The 15,837-nt window shown below is 53.6% G+C and overlaps 2 protein-coding genes across 3 annotated transcripts in view; both read left to right on the top strand.

Moving 5' to 3' along the window:
- Positions 1-9,550: 9,550 nt before the first annotated feature.
- LOC113879055 (translation initiation factor IF-2-like) lies at positions 9,551-11,567 on the top strand. The gene is made up of 3 exons (XM_027520301.1): positions 9,551-9,989; positions 10,583-10,929; positions 11,010-11,567. The coding sequence occupies exons 1-3, from the start codon at positions 9,551-9,553 to the stop codon at positions 11,565-11,567; spliced, it is 1,344 nt and encodes a 447-aa protein (XP_027376102.1).
- A 196-nt stretch (positions 11,568-11,763) lies between these two features.
- The window catches only part of TENT4A (terminal nucleotidyltransferase 4A), a 42,302-nt gene continuing 38,228 nt past the window's right edge, over positions 11,764-15,837 (top strand). Inside the window, exon 1 of one of the 2 annotated variants that reach the window (XM_027519950.1) lies at positions 11,764-12,533. In XM_027519950.1, coding sequence (XP_027375751.1) covers positions 11,800-12,533 — 734 coding nt within the window. In that variant the 5' untranslated portion in view covers positions 11,764-11,799. The remainder of the gene's footprint in view (positions 12,534-15,837) is intronic. The other variant, XM_027519951.1, reaches the window with a different exon arrangement.

Here is a 15,837-nt window from a genome sequence, read left to right as displayed (position 1 = left end):
AGCCCCACCCCACCCCACCCACCACCATGGTACCAGCATCCACATCTCTTTGGTGGGACAGCTGTGGCCCCAGACTGGTCCCCTGTCAGGATCCCTCCCTCCTACCGGTTCCCTTCCACTTAGGGAGATTCGTTAGGAATGTAGACTCTACCTCTGTCCCTGGGCTCAGAATCCTCTTGCCCTGGCCTGTGAAGGGGAACATGTGTCTCTGGGTCTTGCTGCCCCTCGTCTCTGGTCTTCCATGTCACACATGGATGTTCTTGACCCGAGTGCCGGTTCAGCAGCAACGGGGACTAGACATGTCCCAGCCCACGCGCCCAAGGGCTCGGTGTGCACAACAGAACAAAACAGACCCCCAGAGGGTTTGTCTGGGGATGAAGATCTACTACAGAAATAGAAAAATGAATGAGTTCATCAGACCTGCGGAGCAGTGAGCTATTCTCTTTCATCACCAGGGAAGTTGGAGCCTGACCAAGAGCGAAAAAACAGGAAGCAGGGCCCTTGACTGCATCTTTCCACTGAGAGCATGAGAAAACTAGGAAACTGAGGGTGTAAAGAAAATTCTAGCTTCTTTAAGAACCTCTGAGGGACTTCCCTTGTGATCCAGGGGTTAAGAATCCGCCTCGCGATGCAGGGGAAGTGGGTTCAAACCCTGGTCGGGGAACTAAGATCCCACATATGGCAGAGCAGGTAAGCCTGGGCATCACGATTAGAGTCTGCGCATTGCAACAAAGAATCCTGCATGCAGCAACTAAGACCCAACACAGCCAAACAAATAAAATATTTTAAGAACCTCTGAGAAATAACATCATGAATACACGTGTAGGACAGGTGCTCTGTGCCCGTCACTCTGGTAAGCACTACACAGGTATCGATTCTTTTAATCTTCACACAGTCCTATGCACGTGTGCGCGTGCCAAGTCCCTTGAATCGTGTCTAACTCTTTGTGATCCTATGGACCGTAGCCCGCCAGGCTCCTCTGTCCATGGGATTCTCCAGGCAAGAATACTGGAGTGGGTAGACATGTCCTCCTCCAAGGGCTCTTCCCAACCCGGGGATCAAATCGCATCTCTTAAATCTCCTAGTCGGCAGGCAGGCTCTTCATCACTAGCGCCATCCTACGCATAAGTTTGAATTATTGTCACCGTTCTGCCAAAGGAGGAGACTCGGGCCACCCAGGTTAATCAGCTTGCCCGAGGCCTCACAGTCAGGAAACAAACAGGAGAGTGACTGCAGTGTGAACCGGCTCCCACAGGCCCTGTTCTTAACCAAAGAAACTGATCTTGGTTTGAGAACTGGCTGTTTGCTCCAGTCAAGCGCTAAGGCAGGGGGAAATTTCAGCAAACTCCTGAGCTGAGAGCCTGGTCCGTGTACCTGGCCCTGCTTCCCTGTGCAGGGCAGTAGCTTACGGATGCCTCGGGCTGTGGAAGGAAGGTTTGGACCTGGCTGGGGGTGACCTCCGTCAGAGGGGGACCGAGCCCGGGGCTGCAGGAAGCGTCTGAGACTCTGGGGTGTAACGTGTGAACACTCAGGAAGAGCTTCTGGTTGTGGAGGCTTCTCCAGGGAGCGGGAGAAACGCTGCAGCCAAGGAGCCTCTATGAGGCGAGAATGAGAGACCGACGAGCGAGAACTCTGCTGTTTCACCTTCAGGTTGCCTGTCTACACTGGAGGTTTACAGCCGCCTGCATCTGCGGTTCTCTGGCGGGATGCGGAGCTCGGCAGGTGGTGGTGCGCGCTCAGTGTTCTGCTGGGCTTGTAGAGGAGCCCCTGCTAGGCTTGCCCAGGCATCCAGGGGTCCTGTCCCGGGCTCTTCACTGGAAGCTCCCGGCTCCGCCCTCTTCCCTTCCTCCACGTGGAATCAATTACGGGGACGATGATTTTACCTCCAAAACATCCCGCGGCAGCGTCAGCGCTGTGTGTCTGCCAGACGCATTTCCTTTCTGCTGGGCTCGCGGCTCGACTACAATTTATAAACTCCCCCGGCTAGGTGCGGCCGAGAGCCTGAGTTCTGGCCACCGGGCTGCCCGCTGCTGCAGATGTGGGCCACACCAGGTGCGACCCCAAACCTCCTGCCGGACCCATCATCCTTCTCCTTCCCTCCCCTGCCAGTCCTTGCCGGGTACCGGGGGAGCCTGCTGGGCCCAGGGAAGCCAGGACCCCTGGACGGGGTAGCCTGCATCCCTGAAGTACCTTCACATTCCCTCCCTGCCCACACCCAGGCCCCATCAGGCCCAGCTGGACGCAAGTATGAATGAGAGACAAACTCACTACAGCCTGCCGCTGAGATCTGAGGGTGTTTCTTCCAAGAGGCACAGCCCCTGACCTGAGCAAGTTTACCTTCAACTAAATGTTCCTTCGCAAACCTAACACCGTGCTTGTTACTGACTTTCCAGTTCTCTCCTCAGCCCCTGGGTCGTCAGCCACTATCACCACCTTCACCCAGCCTTGTGCATCACAATTCCATCTCCTGAGGCAGAGTGAAAGTGAAAGTCGCTCAGTCCTGTCTGACTCTTTGCGACACCATGGACTACACATTCCATGGAATTCTCTAGGCCAGAATGCTGGAGTGGGTAGCCCTTCCCTTCTCCAGGGGATCCTCCCAACCCCAGGATTGAACGCGGGTCTCCTGCATTGTGGGCAGATTCTTTACCAGCTGGGCCACCAGGGAAGCCCAAGAAAACTGGAGTGAGTAGCCTTTCCCTTCTCCAGGGGATCCTCCCAACCCAGGGATTGAACTGGGGTCTCCTGCATTGCAGGCGGATTCTTTACCAGCTGAGCTATCAGGGAAGCCCCCTGAGGCAGAGTGAGTCTCCTTAAACAATGTAGATCCCGTCGCTCCTCAGTGCAAATCTCCTCATGGGCGTCCAGTGCATCTCACATGCCACGGGGTGGAACATGGCCTTCCCAGGCCAGGCCTCGGTCTACAGTGCCAGCCTCGGGCGAGATTTCTCTGGCCACCCCTGGACCTGGAAGCCGGGACTGTGGTGCTCCTATCCTCAGGGATGTTTCTCTCCCCAGGCGTAGAACATCCTTCCTCTGCACGCATTTCCTGCATCTCAGGTTAGATGGGAGGGGACGTCTTGGGATAGCTGTGCTGCTGAAACGTGGTGACCCCTGCCCTGGAGGAACCATGGACGGAGGTCTTTGGTGATGCTCACACCAAGGGCGCTTGAGGACACAGACCCATCTCCACGGTTGTCACACTTCCCAGAAAAGGCCAACCCTGAATTGAACTGAGAGTCTACATCCAACAGACCAATTTACAGAAAACAGAGGAGACTTCCTTGGAGGTCCAAGGGCTAAGACTCCACGCTTCCACTGCAGGGAGCACAGGTTTGATCCCTGGTTGGGGGATTAAGATCCTACATGCCACAGCCAAAAAGCAAAAATAAATCAATAAGTGGGGTCAAGATCTTAAAAAAAGGAAAAAAAAGAAAATAGAGATGACTGCGAACATGTCAAGTGATCCCACAGGGAGATGTACCTGCACAACAGACTGTGGGACAAAGGAGCCATATTCTTCAACAAAAGATTGCCACCCCCTCGACCCCAAAAAGAGAAAAAGACGAGGGAGAAATCACAGATTAAAAACCTGGGAAGATTCAAACCAACCACTGCAATTATAGAGCTTATGGGGGAAAAAACAACCCATTAAAATTTTATAAGATAATCAGATATCGATGATCCAGTAGTCATGGACAGATGTGACAGCTGGTCCATAAAGAAGGCTGAGGGCTGAAGCACTGATGCTTTCGAATTGTGGTGCTGGAGAAGACTCTTGAGAGTGCCCTGGACAGCAAAGAGATCAAACAAGTCAATCCTAGAGGAAATCAACCCTGAATATTCATTGGAAGGACTGATGCTGAAGCTGAAGCTGAAGCTTCAATATTTTGGCCACCTGATGGGAAGAGCCAACTCATTGGAAAATACCCTGATGCTGGGAAAGATTGAAGGCACAGGGAGAAGAGGGCGACAGAAGATGAGATGGTTAGAGAGCATCACTAACTCAATGGACATGAATTTAAGCAAACTCCAGGAGACAGTGGGACAGGGAAGCATGGTGTACTATAGTCCACGGGAGTCACAAAGAGTCAAACACAATCAAGTGTGTGTGATAAGACACAACTTATCAACTGAACAACAACAACAGATATCAGCTATGGATCAGATGTTTGATGATATTAAGTAAGACATTATCATTAATACGTTGATGTGATTAATACCATCAGATCAGATCAGATCAGTCGCTCAGTTGTGTCTGACTCTTTTCGACCCCATGAATCACAGCACGCCAGGCCTCCCTGTCCATCACCAACTCCCAGAGTTCACTGAGACTCACATCCATCAAGTCAGTGATGCCATCCAGCCTCTGTCCATCTCATCCTCTGTCGTCCCCTTCTCCTCCTGCCCCCAATCCCTCCCAGCATCAGAGTCTTGTCCAATGAGTTAACTCTTCGCATGAGGTGGCCAAAGTACTGGACTTTCAGCTTCATCATCATTCCTTCCAAAGAAATCCCAGGGCTGATCTCCTTCAGAATGGACTGGTTGGATCTCCTTGCAGTCGAAGGGACTCTCAGGAGTCTTCTCCAACACCACACTTCAAAAGCATCAATTCTTCGGCGCTCAGCCTTCTTCACGGTCCAACTCTCACATCCATCCATGACCACTGGAAAAACCATAGCCTTGACTAGATGAACCTTTGTTGGCAAAGTAATGTTTCTGCTTTTCAATATGCTATCTAGGTTGGTCATAACTTTTCTTCCAAGGAGTAAGCATCTTTTAATTTCATGGCTGCAGTCACCATCTGCAGTGATTTTGGAGCCCAGAAAAATAAAGTCTGACACTGTTTCCACTGATTCCCCATCTATTTCCCATGAAGTAATGGGACCGGATGCCATGATCTTCGTTTTCTGAATGTTGAGCTTTAAGCCAACTTTTTCACTCTCCACTTTCACTTTCATCAAGAGGCTTTTTAGTTCCTCTTCACTTTCTGCCATAAGGGTGGTGTCATCTGCATTTCTGCTTTATTGACTATGCCAAAGCCTTTGACTGTGTGGATCACAATAAACTGTGGGAAATTCTGAAAGAGATGGGAATACCAGACCACCTGACCTGCCTCTTGAGAAATCTGTATGCAGGTCAGGAAGCAACAGTTAGAACTGGACATGGAACAACAGACTGGTTCCAAATAGGAAAAGGAGTACGTCAAGGCTGTATATTGTCACCCTGCTTATTTAACTTCTATGCAGAGTACATCATGAGAAACGCTGGACTGGAAGAAACACAAGCTGGAATCAAGATTGCCGGGAGAAATATCAATAACCTCAGATATGCAGATGACACCACCCTTATGGCAGAAAGTGAAGATTAATACCATAACTATGTTTTAAAACAAGAGTGCTTATAACTCAGAAATACATACTGAGATATTTACGGATGAAATGATATAGTATCTGGGATTTGCTTCAACGTATTTGGAAGGAGAGAAAGTGGGTAAGGATGTTAGTGAACACATTTGACCATGAGTTGATAATTACTGAATCTGGGTAATGAGTGTATAGGGTTTCATTATATACTTTCTTGCTTCTGTTGTATAAATTTGAAAATGTCCATAATCAATGGTGAGGGTGATCACTCATTTTACAGAAATGCTCACCCCCAAGGTTTACTCTTTTTTAAAAAAATTTATTAAATCGATTTACAATGATGTGTTAATTTCTGCTGTACAGCAAAGTGATTCAATTATACATGTATTATACATATATATTCTAGATTTCCTTTAAGTAGTGGCCCCAGCGCTCAAGACTTCCAAAAAGCTCAGCCTTCACCTTGGTAGGCACAGAGCTCTTTGAAGGACATCTGTCTTCATGGACAAGAATCCTTGGGGCACAGCTCAGGTAGATGGCTCTCGCCTCCTGTCTCTTTTTTCCTCATCATATTATTTGCTTCCTAGTGACCAGAGATAATGCACAGGCCGCCCACCGATGCTTCCTGTCTGCCTCTCTCTGTGTGGGAGCATTTTCTGAGTCCCTGGCTGTTGTTGTTCAGTTGCTCAGTTGTGTCTGACTCTCTGCGACCCCAACGACTGCAGCATGCCGGGCTTCCCTGTCCTTTATCATCTCCAGGATGCTCAAACTCATGTCCATTGAGCCGGTGATGCTATCTAATCAGTTCATCCTCTTCACCCTCTTCTATTGACTTAATTATTTCCTAGCATCAGGGTCCTTTTCCAATGAGTTGGGTCTTCACATCAGGTGGCCAAAGTATTGGAGCTTCAGCTTCAGCATCAGTCCTGCCAATGAATATTCAGGGTTGATTTCCTTGAGGATTGACCGGTTTGATCTCCTTTCTGTCCAAGGGACTCTCTAGAGTCTGCTCCAGCAACGCAATTCAAAAAGATGCTTGCTCCTTGGAAGGAAGGCTATGACAAACCTAGACATTGTGTTAAAAAACAGAGATGTCACTTTGCTGACAAAGGTCCATATAGTCAAAGATACAGTTTTTCCAGTAGTCATGTAGAGATGTGAGAGTTGGATCATAAAGAAAGGTGAGCACTGAAGAATTATGAGCAATACTGAACTCTTATTTTAAGCCACTGAGTTTAGGGGTGGTTTGTTACTCAGCAGTAGCTGACTAATACAAACACATGCACAATCTGATTTTTGTCAGTTACTTATATCACCTATTTAGTTTCTGTGAGCAACTGAGTTAGGAACCTTGAATTAGATAGAGGTTTTCAAACTTTACTGTGCTTAAGAATTGTCCAGGGAGTTTACTTAAAATATTGATTCCTGGGCCTCACTTCTAGAAAGCTTCAGTAGATTAAATGAGCCCCTGAGATCTGCATTTAGACCAGCATGTCTGATTTTGGTACAGATCATTCATGAAACACACATTGGAAACCATTTGCTCATGAGAACACTAAAACTGTGATGTAATCACAAATATTACCTCTCCTTAATATCAGGAAAGAGAGAGAGTGGGTTTTGGCCAAAGAAGGGTACATGCTTTGTCTGATAAGCCAAGAAAAAGATGTCCCGCTTCCCGGAGTCTGAGACTGCGTTTTGCTGTCGGTACTATTTCTTTTTTTTTAATATGTATGTATTTTTCTTCAGCTGCGTCAGGTCTCAGCTGCGTCACACGGGATCTTTTGCCGTCGCACGTGGACTCTCTCCAGAGTGCCGGTGCTCGGTAGTTGTGGTGCACGGGCTAAGTTGCTCCAGGGCATGTGGGATTTTAGTTCCCCAACCAGGGATGGAACCCAGGTCCCCTGCATTGCCAAGTGAATTCTTAACCACTGGACCACCAGGGAAGCCCCAGGATGGTTTCTTCATTTACATAAGGAAATGTTTCTTCTAAATCACATAAAAGGTTTATGATCAAATGCATAAATAACAAAATCTGGATATAATTACAAGAAGTTGACTGGTGGCTGAGGAATCAGGCTAAGAGGGATTAACTAGAGGTAAACAGCAAAGAGGGAGTGGGAGGTCAAGGGGCGGGGGTGGGTGGGGAGCTTAAAAGGGGGAAAACAAGTGAACAGTGACAAGCTGTGTAATCGATCCTGGAAGCTCGGCAATGCAACTGCCTGCTCTCATTCCCACTGGGTCAGTGAGGTGACGACTGGTCATCCCACCAGTTCATTAAGGGCCCATTGTGTGCAGACACAATCCTGGAGCTGGCCCCCACCAGAGAAAAGGACAGGTAAAAATTTTTCTCCTTGTGGAGCTTACATTCCTATGGGGTGAGGGGACACAGATGATAACCAACGTAAAGAAATTTTACATCAGATGGCATAGTGGGTCGATCTGTGTTCCCTGGCCCCTCCCCCTCAAAAAAAGCTCTGGTCAAGCTCTCCCCCTGGGTGCCAGTAGCATGTGACCTTATTCAAAAATAGGGTCACCGCAGAGGTAGTCGAGTTAAGATGAGGTCAAGCGTGAGCCCTGATCCAAGGTAAATGGTGTCTTTATAAGAAGGGAAAAGACACACAGAAAAAACTTGATGAAATACTGGAGGTAGACAGCGATGTACCCACAAGCCTGAGGAGCAGCTAGAACTGCCGACAGCACCTAGGTGGCACAGTGGCAAAGAATTTGCCTGCCAATGCAGGAGATGCAAGGAACAAGGCTTTGATCCCTGCGTTGGGAAGGTCTCCTGGAGTAGGAAATGGCAACCTGTCTAGCATTCTTGTCTGGAAAATTCCATGGACAAATGAGCCTGGGGGGCTGCAATCCTTGGGGGTCGCAAAGAGTCAGACGCGACTGAGCACAGGCACATACACTTCAGAAGAGTAGGTTTCTCCCACAGAGCCCCCCGAGAAAGGCATGGCCCTGGGGACACCTTGATTTCTGACTTTTAGCCTCCAGGATTGTGAAAGAATGAATTTCCGTTGTTTCAAGCCATCTGGTTTGTGGTATTTTGTTCTGTGGTCAAGGAAACGAATGGAGATAAATGCTAAGAAAAACAGAGCAAGGAAGGGAAGGAGTGAATGCTGAGGGTCAGGTTTGCAGTTTAAATAGAGCCACTTGGAAGTCCTCCCTAAGGACTGAGAGCGGGGAGGGACCTCTGCGGTAGGAGCGTCCCAGGCAGATGTAACTGTAAGTGCAAAGGCCCTGGGGTGGCAGTGTGCCCACTGCTTTGTGATTGAGTAGACAAGGTGATCAGGCAAGGCAGGGACTTGCAGGTCATAGCACGGCTAAGTGAGAAACAGAGCCCCCAGAGGGTTTGGAGCAGAAAAGTGGCATGATTCTTATTTATTTAAAATCAACACTTTCTCTTTTTTAAGGCTCACTCAGGTGGCTGTGGGGAGACAAGGCCAAAGCGGGCAAGAATGGGTTGGGGAAAGCCAGCAAGAAGGGACTGTTTAGGTTAAACCTATGGAAGCTTGGGGCTTCCAGGTGGTACTAGCAGTAAAGAACTGCCCTGCCCACGCAGGCGGCACAGGAGATACCCCTTTGATCCCTGGGTTGAGAAGACCCCCTGGAGGAGGGCATGGCAACCCACTCCAGTATTCTTGCCTGGAGAATCTCACGGACAAGGGACAGAGGAACCCAGGGGGCTGTGGTCCATGGGGTCACAGAGTCGGACACAACTGAAGCGACTTAGCACAGCACATGGAAGTTTGGAGGGGCTGTGGGTGGAGGGTGGGGTGGATGGAGGCTTTTGGCTGTTTGGCAGGTGAAGCCTAGAGGGTGTATTGGCTCTGGAAAGAGGAGGCTGGGATGACTCCGAGGGCTTTGGCCTGAGTCACTGGAAGCAACGAGTTCCAGAATAACAACTGACTTGTTTTGTGTGTTTTTTTGTGGTTTATTTAACTGGACATGTTCTAATCCTTGATCATAATTTCCACATGTACCATATACAGGTGCTGAGCAATGTCTGAACAGAAATAGCCACTTTTATCAAGTAACATCATTTGAGGGAAGAAAAAAAAAAAAAAAACCAACACCAAAAACCTAGGTATGCAATACACGGACTTTTTCATGTTGGTATTCCACTGTCAAGTTTCCAGTGTCAAGTACTTAGCGCAGTCCACTCATCTGAGATACCAATGAGGACGAGACCATTTAAAATCTGCTTTGTTCCGAGGTTCGACGGGAAAGGCGTCCAGGCTGCTGGGTGGGAAGGAGGCGAACAGCCTCAGGGCCCTGGCTCGGTCAGGGAAGTCGCCTGGCCCAAGAACGCCCTTCCCGGATCGGGCCAGGCCGGGTGGGGCCGCCGGGTCCGGCAGGCAGGCAGTCTTAGCTCCCCTGGCACAAGCAGACTCTGGACCTCACCGAACGTGTGTGGTCAGTGGTGTGTGCCAAACACCTCCAGCGTCAGAGCGCCGGGCTCAGAGCACTCTCTGGACACGGGAACGCACAGGGCAGACGGCTGGGCAGAGTCGCCGATGAAGCCTGCAGACCCCGGGCCAGCTCGAAAAACCCAGGCCACCGCGGCCTGCTTCCCTGATGGGCAGCGCCGCCGGGCCGGCCTCGGAAACCGCACCAGTGAGCTAAGCTGCCAGCTTGAGCTTCCTTTTCCGCATAGGAAATCAGTTTTAAAAGCATAACAACAGCAAACCAACAAACAAAATAAGCCTGAGGCGGGATGTGTATTTTCCTTTGGAAACAGAGAGGAGAGAGAAGCTGTGAATATTCAAAACTGTTCCTGGTTAGTAAGATGGGGTATGAAAAATGTAGAACTTGTTTGAGTTTTTAAATTCAGAGAAGGCATAGCACAACGGGTATGCGCTTTAGGCGTTACAGCCACAACAGAAATTCAATGTTACCACCTACTGCTTGTGTGAGGGTGAGAAAGGACTTAGAAATCTCTTCGAGCCCGGGTTTTTCTTCCACTAGGAAATGAGAACAACAACGCCTACCTCACAGGGACGCTGACCTTAGCCCACCCCGGCAGCCCATAGCATTGTTTGCGTTGTTAAAGGATTCATGCTTTATTACTTTTGCTATGATTTATTACTGTGTACGTCTTTTTATGTCTCCTAAAATTGGGGAGGATCTTAATCTATTTAATTATAATATTAAAAATGAAAAACAATAGCCTGTGAGGAAACCGGCAGATGAGGGTCGACCCCCCGCAGGGTGTGGGGCGATTCCTCAGGAGGACGCCGGCGAGCACGTGGGCGGCGCCGACACCGGTGACCGCGGCGTGACCGGCCGCCCGCGGGACCCTGGTGGACGCGAGGGGGTCTTTGTGGCATCTCTGGTCTGCCCGTGGGGCGGCGACCGCCCCGCCGAGGGGCCGGTCAGCTCCCTACGTACAGCCTGCTCCCTACGTACAGCCTGGGGAGGGCGAAGACAGGGAAACGTCCCCCACAGGCGGCGCCGGACTCGGACTCCTGCGCATGCGCGGCGCGGCGCGGCCAAGCGTCCGCCGGGCACCCAGCGCGCATGTCTCCACGCCTCGGCCGGCGCGTGGTGGAGGGAGGTGGGGCCGGCGGATGCAGACGGGACCGAGGGCGGCGCATCGCCTAGCGGCTTCCCCCTCTGCCCCCACCGCTGCCCCAGTCTGGTCTAGAAAGGCCCACGAAGCCGGCGCCCCCTCTTTCCAGCCCCTCCCCCGTCGCGTATCCTTCCGACGCGGTGCCCCGCCCCTCGCTCCCTCCCTCCCCCCACGCCCTCTCCTCAGACGGAAGGGAACGCCAGTACGCAGGCGCGCTAGCCCAGGCGGCGGTGTCTAGTGAGGATTTGAAATCGGCCGCGCGTGCGCACTGGCGTCCGGGCCCGGGCACGGGAGGCCGCGCTTCCTGCCCGCTCGCCCGCCCCCGCCCCCCGCCCGGCTCCCTCCCCGCCCCTCATTGGAGCGGAGGCGGCGGCGGCGCCCCCTCCTTCACCCGCGCCCCGTCGCCGCCGAGCGTGTCTTTTCGCCGCCGCCTCCGCCGCTGCTGCTGGCAGGGACGCGGAGCTAGCGGCGCGAGCTCGCCTGAGGGCCTGGCTCGCGGCGGCGGCCGCCCTCCCGCGGGTCCCGGGCCGCGCGGCGCCTGGGCCCGCCCCCCTTCGATGGCCTCCGCCGCCGGCCCGAGTGGAACGCCGCCGCGACCCCCGCGCCGCCTGAAGGGAGCCTGACAGGCCCCAGCAGCACCGCCGCCGCCTGCCCGGGGCGCTCCCCGTCTCCTCAGAGACCGCCGCCGCGAGCCGGGACCCCGACGGGAGCCACCGCCGCGAGCCGGCCCGAGGCGCGGCGCAGGCCCGCCCGCCCGTGCGTCCGTCCGCCCGTCAGTCCGTCCGTCCGTGCGCGGCGCGGCGCGGCCCGGGGGCGGGGCGGGCGGGCGCGCGGGCCCGCGGGGCGGGCGCGTGGATGGATCCGCGCGTGGCCTGGATCCAGCCCGAGCAGAAGGGGCCGGCCAATGCCCTGTGGATGCAGATCTGGGAGACCTCGCAGGGCGTGGGCCGCGGCGGCGGCTCGGGCTTCGCGCCCTACTTCTGCCTCAACTCGCCGGCGCTGGACACGGCGGCCGCGGCGGGGACGGGGGCGGCCGGGCCGGGCGGCGGCCTAGGGGGGCCCGCGCTGCCCGCCGCGTCGCCCCCGCCGCCCCCGCCGCCGCCCGCGCCCGGCGCGGCCGCGTTGCCCCCCGCGCTGCTGACGGCGCTCGGGCCCGCGGCCGAGGGCGCCCGGCGCCTGCACAAGTCGCCGTCGCTGTCGTCCTCGTCCTCGTCGTCGTCGTCCTCGTCCAACGCCGAGTCGGGCACCGAGAGCCCCGGCTGCTCCTCGTCGTCCTCCAGCAGCGCGTCGCTCGGCCGGGCGGGCGGCGGCCGCGGCGGCGCCTTCTTCCACTTCGCGGACGGCCCCCCGAGCGCCCCCAACGGGCACGCCGGGCCGCGCGGGCCCGCGCCCGCCGGCTCCCCGCCGCCGCAGCACCAGTTCCACCCGGGCCGCCGGAAACGCGAGAACAAGGCCAGCACGTACGGCCTCAACTACCTGCTGTCCGGCAGCCGCGCGGCCGCGCTCAGCGGAGGGGGCGGCCCCGGGCCCCAGGCGCCGCGGCCCGGCACGCCGTGGAAGAGCCGCGCTTACAGCCCGGGCATCCAGGGGTGAGTGCGCGCGCCGGGCGCCGGGAGCGGGCGGCCTCGGCCGCGAGGGGCCTCCCGGGGCTGCGCCGCGGGCGAGCGAACGTCCCCACCCGGGGCTCCCACCTCGTTTGGAGGGTGGGTGTCGGAGGCCGAGGTCCGACTCTGCGGGGAGCTTTGTAGTTTCTTATTTTCATATTCAAAGTATGAACGAGCGGTGTGTCGAGATTCTAGAACTAACGGTGCCGGAAAGGGCCCGCTGCGTTCTGCGCGAGCAGGTGTTTTCCTTTTCTCGCTGGCTAAACTGGAAAGGTGAAGAAAACAGCAGCCCACTCTAGTATTCTTGCTGGAGAATTCCCATGGACAGAGGAGCCTGGCGGGCTACAGTCCATGAGGTCGCAGAGTCGGACACGACTGAAGCCACTTAGCAAACTGGAAAGGAGGTCGCGGACTTTCCCATATTACCCCTGCCAGGTTAGGGACCTTTTGTCAAGTGGGATGCAGAGGGGTGTTTTATGTTAACTTGCAGAGGCTTTTTAGTATTGTCGGGAACTTGAATCAAGTTGAAGGCAAATGTTGGTTAAATGTTAACTTTTTTACCGCCCCCACCCCCCGGCGAAAATCCGTTTAGAACAGGACTAGATTTTTCGGTAGCGATACAGTTTAACCAACAGCGAACTTAGAAACCACTTTCTCGTGAAGGGGCTTTCACATTGTGGTTTAATTTTGTGCCGAAATTGCCAAATAGCGTCTTCTGCAGTTTTTTTTTTTTTTTTTTTTTTTAATAAGTTAGTAGTGTTCAGAAAAAGTAAAAAACGTTTGTAGCAATTGGTTATTCTCTGGGAAGTGTCATCTCTATTTTAAGTATTTCCACATCAGCCTAATGGGGATTAGAAGTTCCTTTTACGGTTAGAGCAGTTACAGAGGCCAGGACCTGTGAGGAAGATGGGTGTGTGTGTGGGAGCTGTCCCAGGTGAGACTGTCTGAGGTGTGAGTGCTACTTACCTAACCCTTCCTACGCTTTTCCGAGCACCTGGAAACAAGGTATCCGTAGACAGGTTTTTATCAGCATTTTAGGATTTAAGTTATAAACTTTCTTGTACAGTTAGCTGATTTAAAGGTCACCTAAAGATCTTTCAGGGTGTTAAGGTTGTAAAATATGAGTTTTATAAATCCCACAGTTGCTTGGTATTTGGATTATTTGTAAAAGTAACTGTCTGTCTATCTCGTAGGTCTGTTCATTCTCTTCTGAAGTGTGTTGTGAAACCTAAGTTGATACTACTTTAAAGCGTGTGTGATACGCAGTAATACCTGCTGTTTCTGCAGCTTGTTTCACCTGGTGTGGGTTGGAAGCAAGTTACTTTCAGAAATTCCTCAAGTCTTTGAGTTAGGGCTTCCCTGGTACTTCAGCTGGTAAAGAATCTGCCTGCAGTGCAGGAGACCCCTGTTCAATTCCTGGGTCGGGAAGATCCTCTGGAGAAGGGAAAGGCTACCCACTCCAGTATTCTTGAGTTTCCTTGGTGGCCCAGCTGGTAAAGAATCTGCCTGCAATGCAGGAGACCTGGGTTCGATCCCTGGGTTGGGAAGATCCCCTGGAGAAGGGAAAGGCTACCCACTCCAGTATTTAGTCCACAGGGTGGCAAAGAGTCTGACACGACTGATCGACTTTCAGTTTGAGCTAGTACTTCAGCCCCAAGTAGGAGTCCCACCTCCTCTTCTTGTCTCCCTCCAGTTGTTACTTGTGGAACTTTCTGAGCAGAGGTGGTAGGGGTGGCTGTAGGTTTCCAGCCTGTCTCCCCTGGAATTGACTGTGTCTGAGCCCTAGGAAAACAGGAGGGCATGTGGTCTTCACCTGTAGAGCTCCGGGTATGATGCTCTTGTGGGACCTGCTCAGGCTCTGCAAGCGGTGTCCTCACCTGTGGTTTCTGGTAAGCCTGGGCATACGTGTTGCTGTCGCTTTCCTTAAGGAGCCCGCGACCTGCCAGGTGCTGTGCTGGCGTCTGGGGGAGGGGCTGGCGTGGGACATGGCCCTGGGACGCTGACTCGGGCGCCCCTTTCTTGGGCTGTTGTCCTCTCTAGTGAGGTTCAGTCAGGTCCCCCGCCCCCCACGCACCTCTCTTGCTCCCCTTAGGTTAGAGGCGGAACAGACGCCCTGCCTGCCCCTCCAGGCTCTTCCTGGGGTCTCTGCTCCCGGGGGCCTGCCTCCTCCACCCTCACCAGCCCGTTAGAACGCAGCTCCGCATGGTGCAGGGCTGAAGAGTGGGCTCCCAAGCCGCCAGGGGTTCTGCCTTTCAGCCCCTTAAATAGGTGGGTTTTTTCCCTCTTTGTATTTTTCCCCCTTCCTTGCTGGACTTTGTGGGTGGCCCTGGGTCTGTCCACTCTCTTCCATCCCTGCCTAGAGGAGGAGACTGCTTGGAGCCCACCCTGTGCCTGATGGGCGAGTGTCCAGCGCCTGGTTCCCTGCTCTGAATCCTAGTGGACTGCCGCTTTAGAAGGGCAGAGAGGAGGCAGAGTGCACCCCAGCAGTGGTCCAGCTGGGGGGTTCGCCTGTGGGGGGAGGAGGGATGCCTCCCCGATGGTCAGTCATGTCCGCCGGTCTGCTGGGCTTCTGGGAACTCACCTTTTGGTGTGGAGAAAGAACTGTGTCTGGAGCTTGCTCCTGGCCACCAGCTTCTCTGGAGTGATGAGGAAGGCCACCAGAAGATCTCTCCTTTGTGGCTTAGAAAGGAAAGGAACTGAGGTCAGAGAGCTGCTAGTCCTCCCAGCAGACGAGACTCTTGTTGACGAGAAGTTGCTCAGCCCTTGTAGTCTCCGGATAGCATTTCTGGATGGATGGTGTCTGCAGCCCTCCAGAAAGGGTTGGCACTTGCTGGTGTGGCGGGAATTTGAGTGGCCTCCACTGAACCCCATTGGGCCTCTGCCTGGCAGCCCCTGTAGCAGCCAGCACCACCCTTCTTTCTTGGGGAGCTTTCTGCCCTTGGGAATTCAGCCTGATGGCTGCCTTAAGAGATGGCCAGCCTGTCTTCATCCTCTAGGAAGATGAAGAAAAAGCATGTGAAAGCGGTTGGGAATGAGGGTGAGAACTTCAGTGTGGAGAAGGTCAAATGTTTCTCTTGTAGCTGGCGTTGCCTCTAGTTCTTAGTCTGTTTCTTTGGTTGAATCTCAGTCTTTGGGGAACCGTGTGGGCAGTGGGAGGGGTGCTCTGCCTGGGCTGCTGACCTGGGGATGCAGGCAGGTGGCGGACGGGCTCAGGGCCCCTGTGACCTGGCCTCTGCCTGCCCCACTTCACTGGCCCTCGCCTCCTGACCTCGCTGAGCTTTGTTACTTT

Source organism: Bos indicus x Bos taurus, chromosome 20, assembly GCF_003369695.1.
Source record: "Bos indicus x Bos taurus breed Angus x Brahman F1 hybrid chromosome 20, Bos_hybrid_MaternalHap_v2.0, whole genome shotgun sequence".
NCBI classification, from domain to species: Eukaryota; Metazoa; Chordata; class Mammalia; order Artiodactyla; family Bovidae; genus Bos; species Bos indicus x Bos taurus.
Note: the sequence above shows the minus strand (reverse complement) of the source record. Positions and strands in the feature narration are given on the sequence as shown.

Bases quoted from the DNA above. Each gene is read 5' to 3' on its own strand.
- LOC113879055 (XM_027520301.1), top strand. From the start codon at position 9,551: ATGAGGACGAGACCATTTAAAATCTGCTTTGTTCCGAGGTTCGACGGG. The intron at 9,990-10,582 runs GTGAGCTAAGCT...GACCCCCCGCAG, and splicing joins CGGCCTCGGAAACCGCACCA to GGTGTGGGGCGATTCCTCAG. The intron at 10,930-11,009 runs GTGGGGCCGGCG...CCGCTGCCCCAG, and splicing joins CCGGCGCGTGGTGGAGGGAG to TCTGGTCTAGAAAGGCCCAC.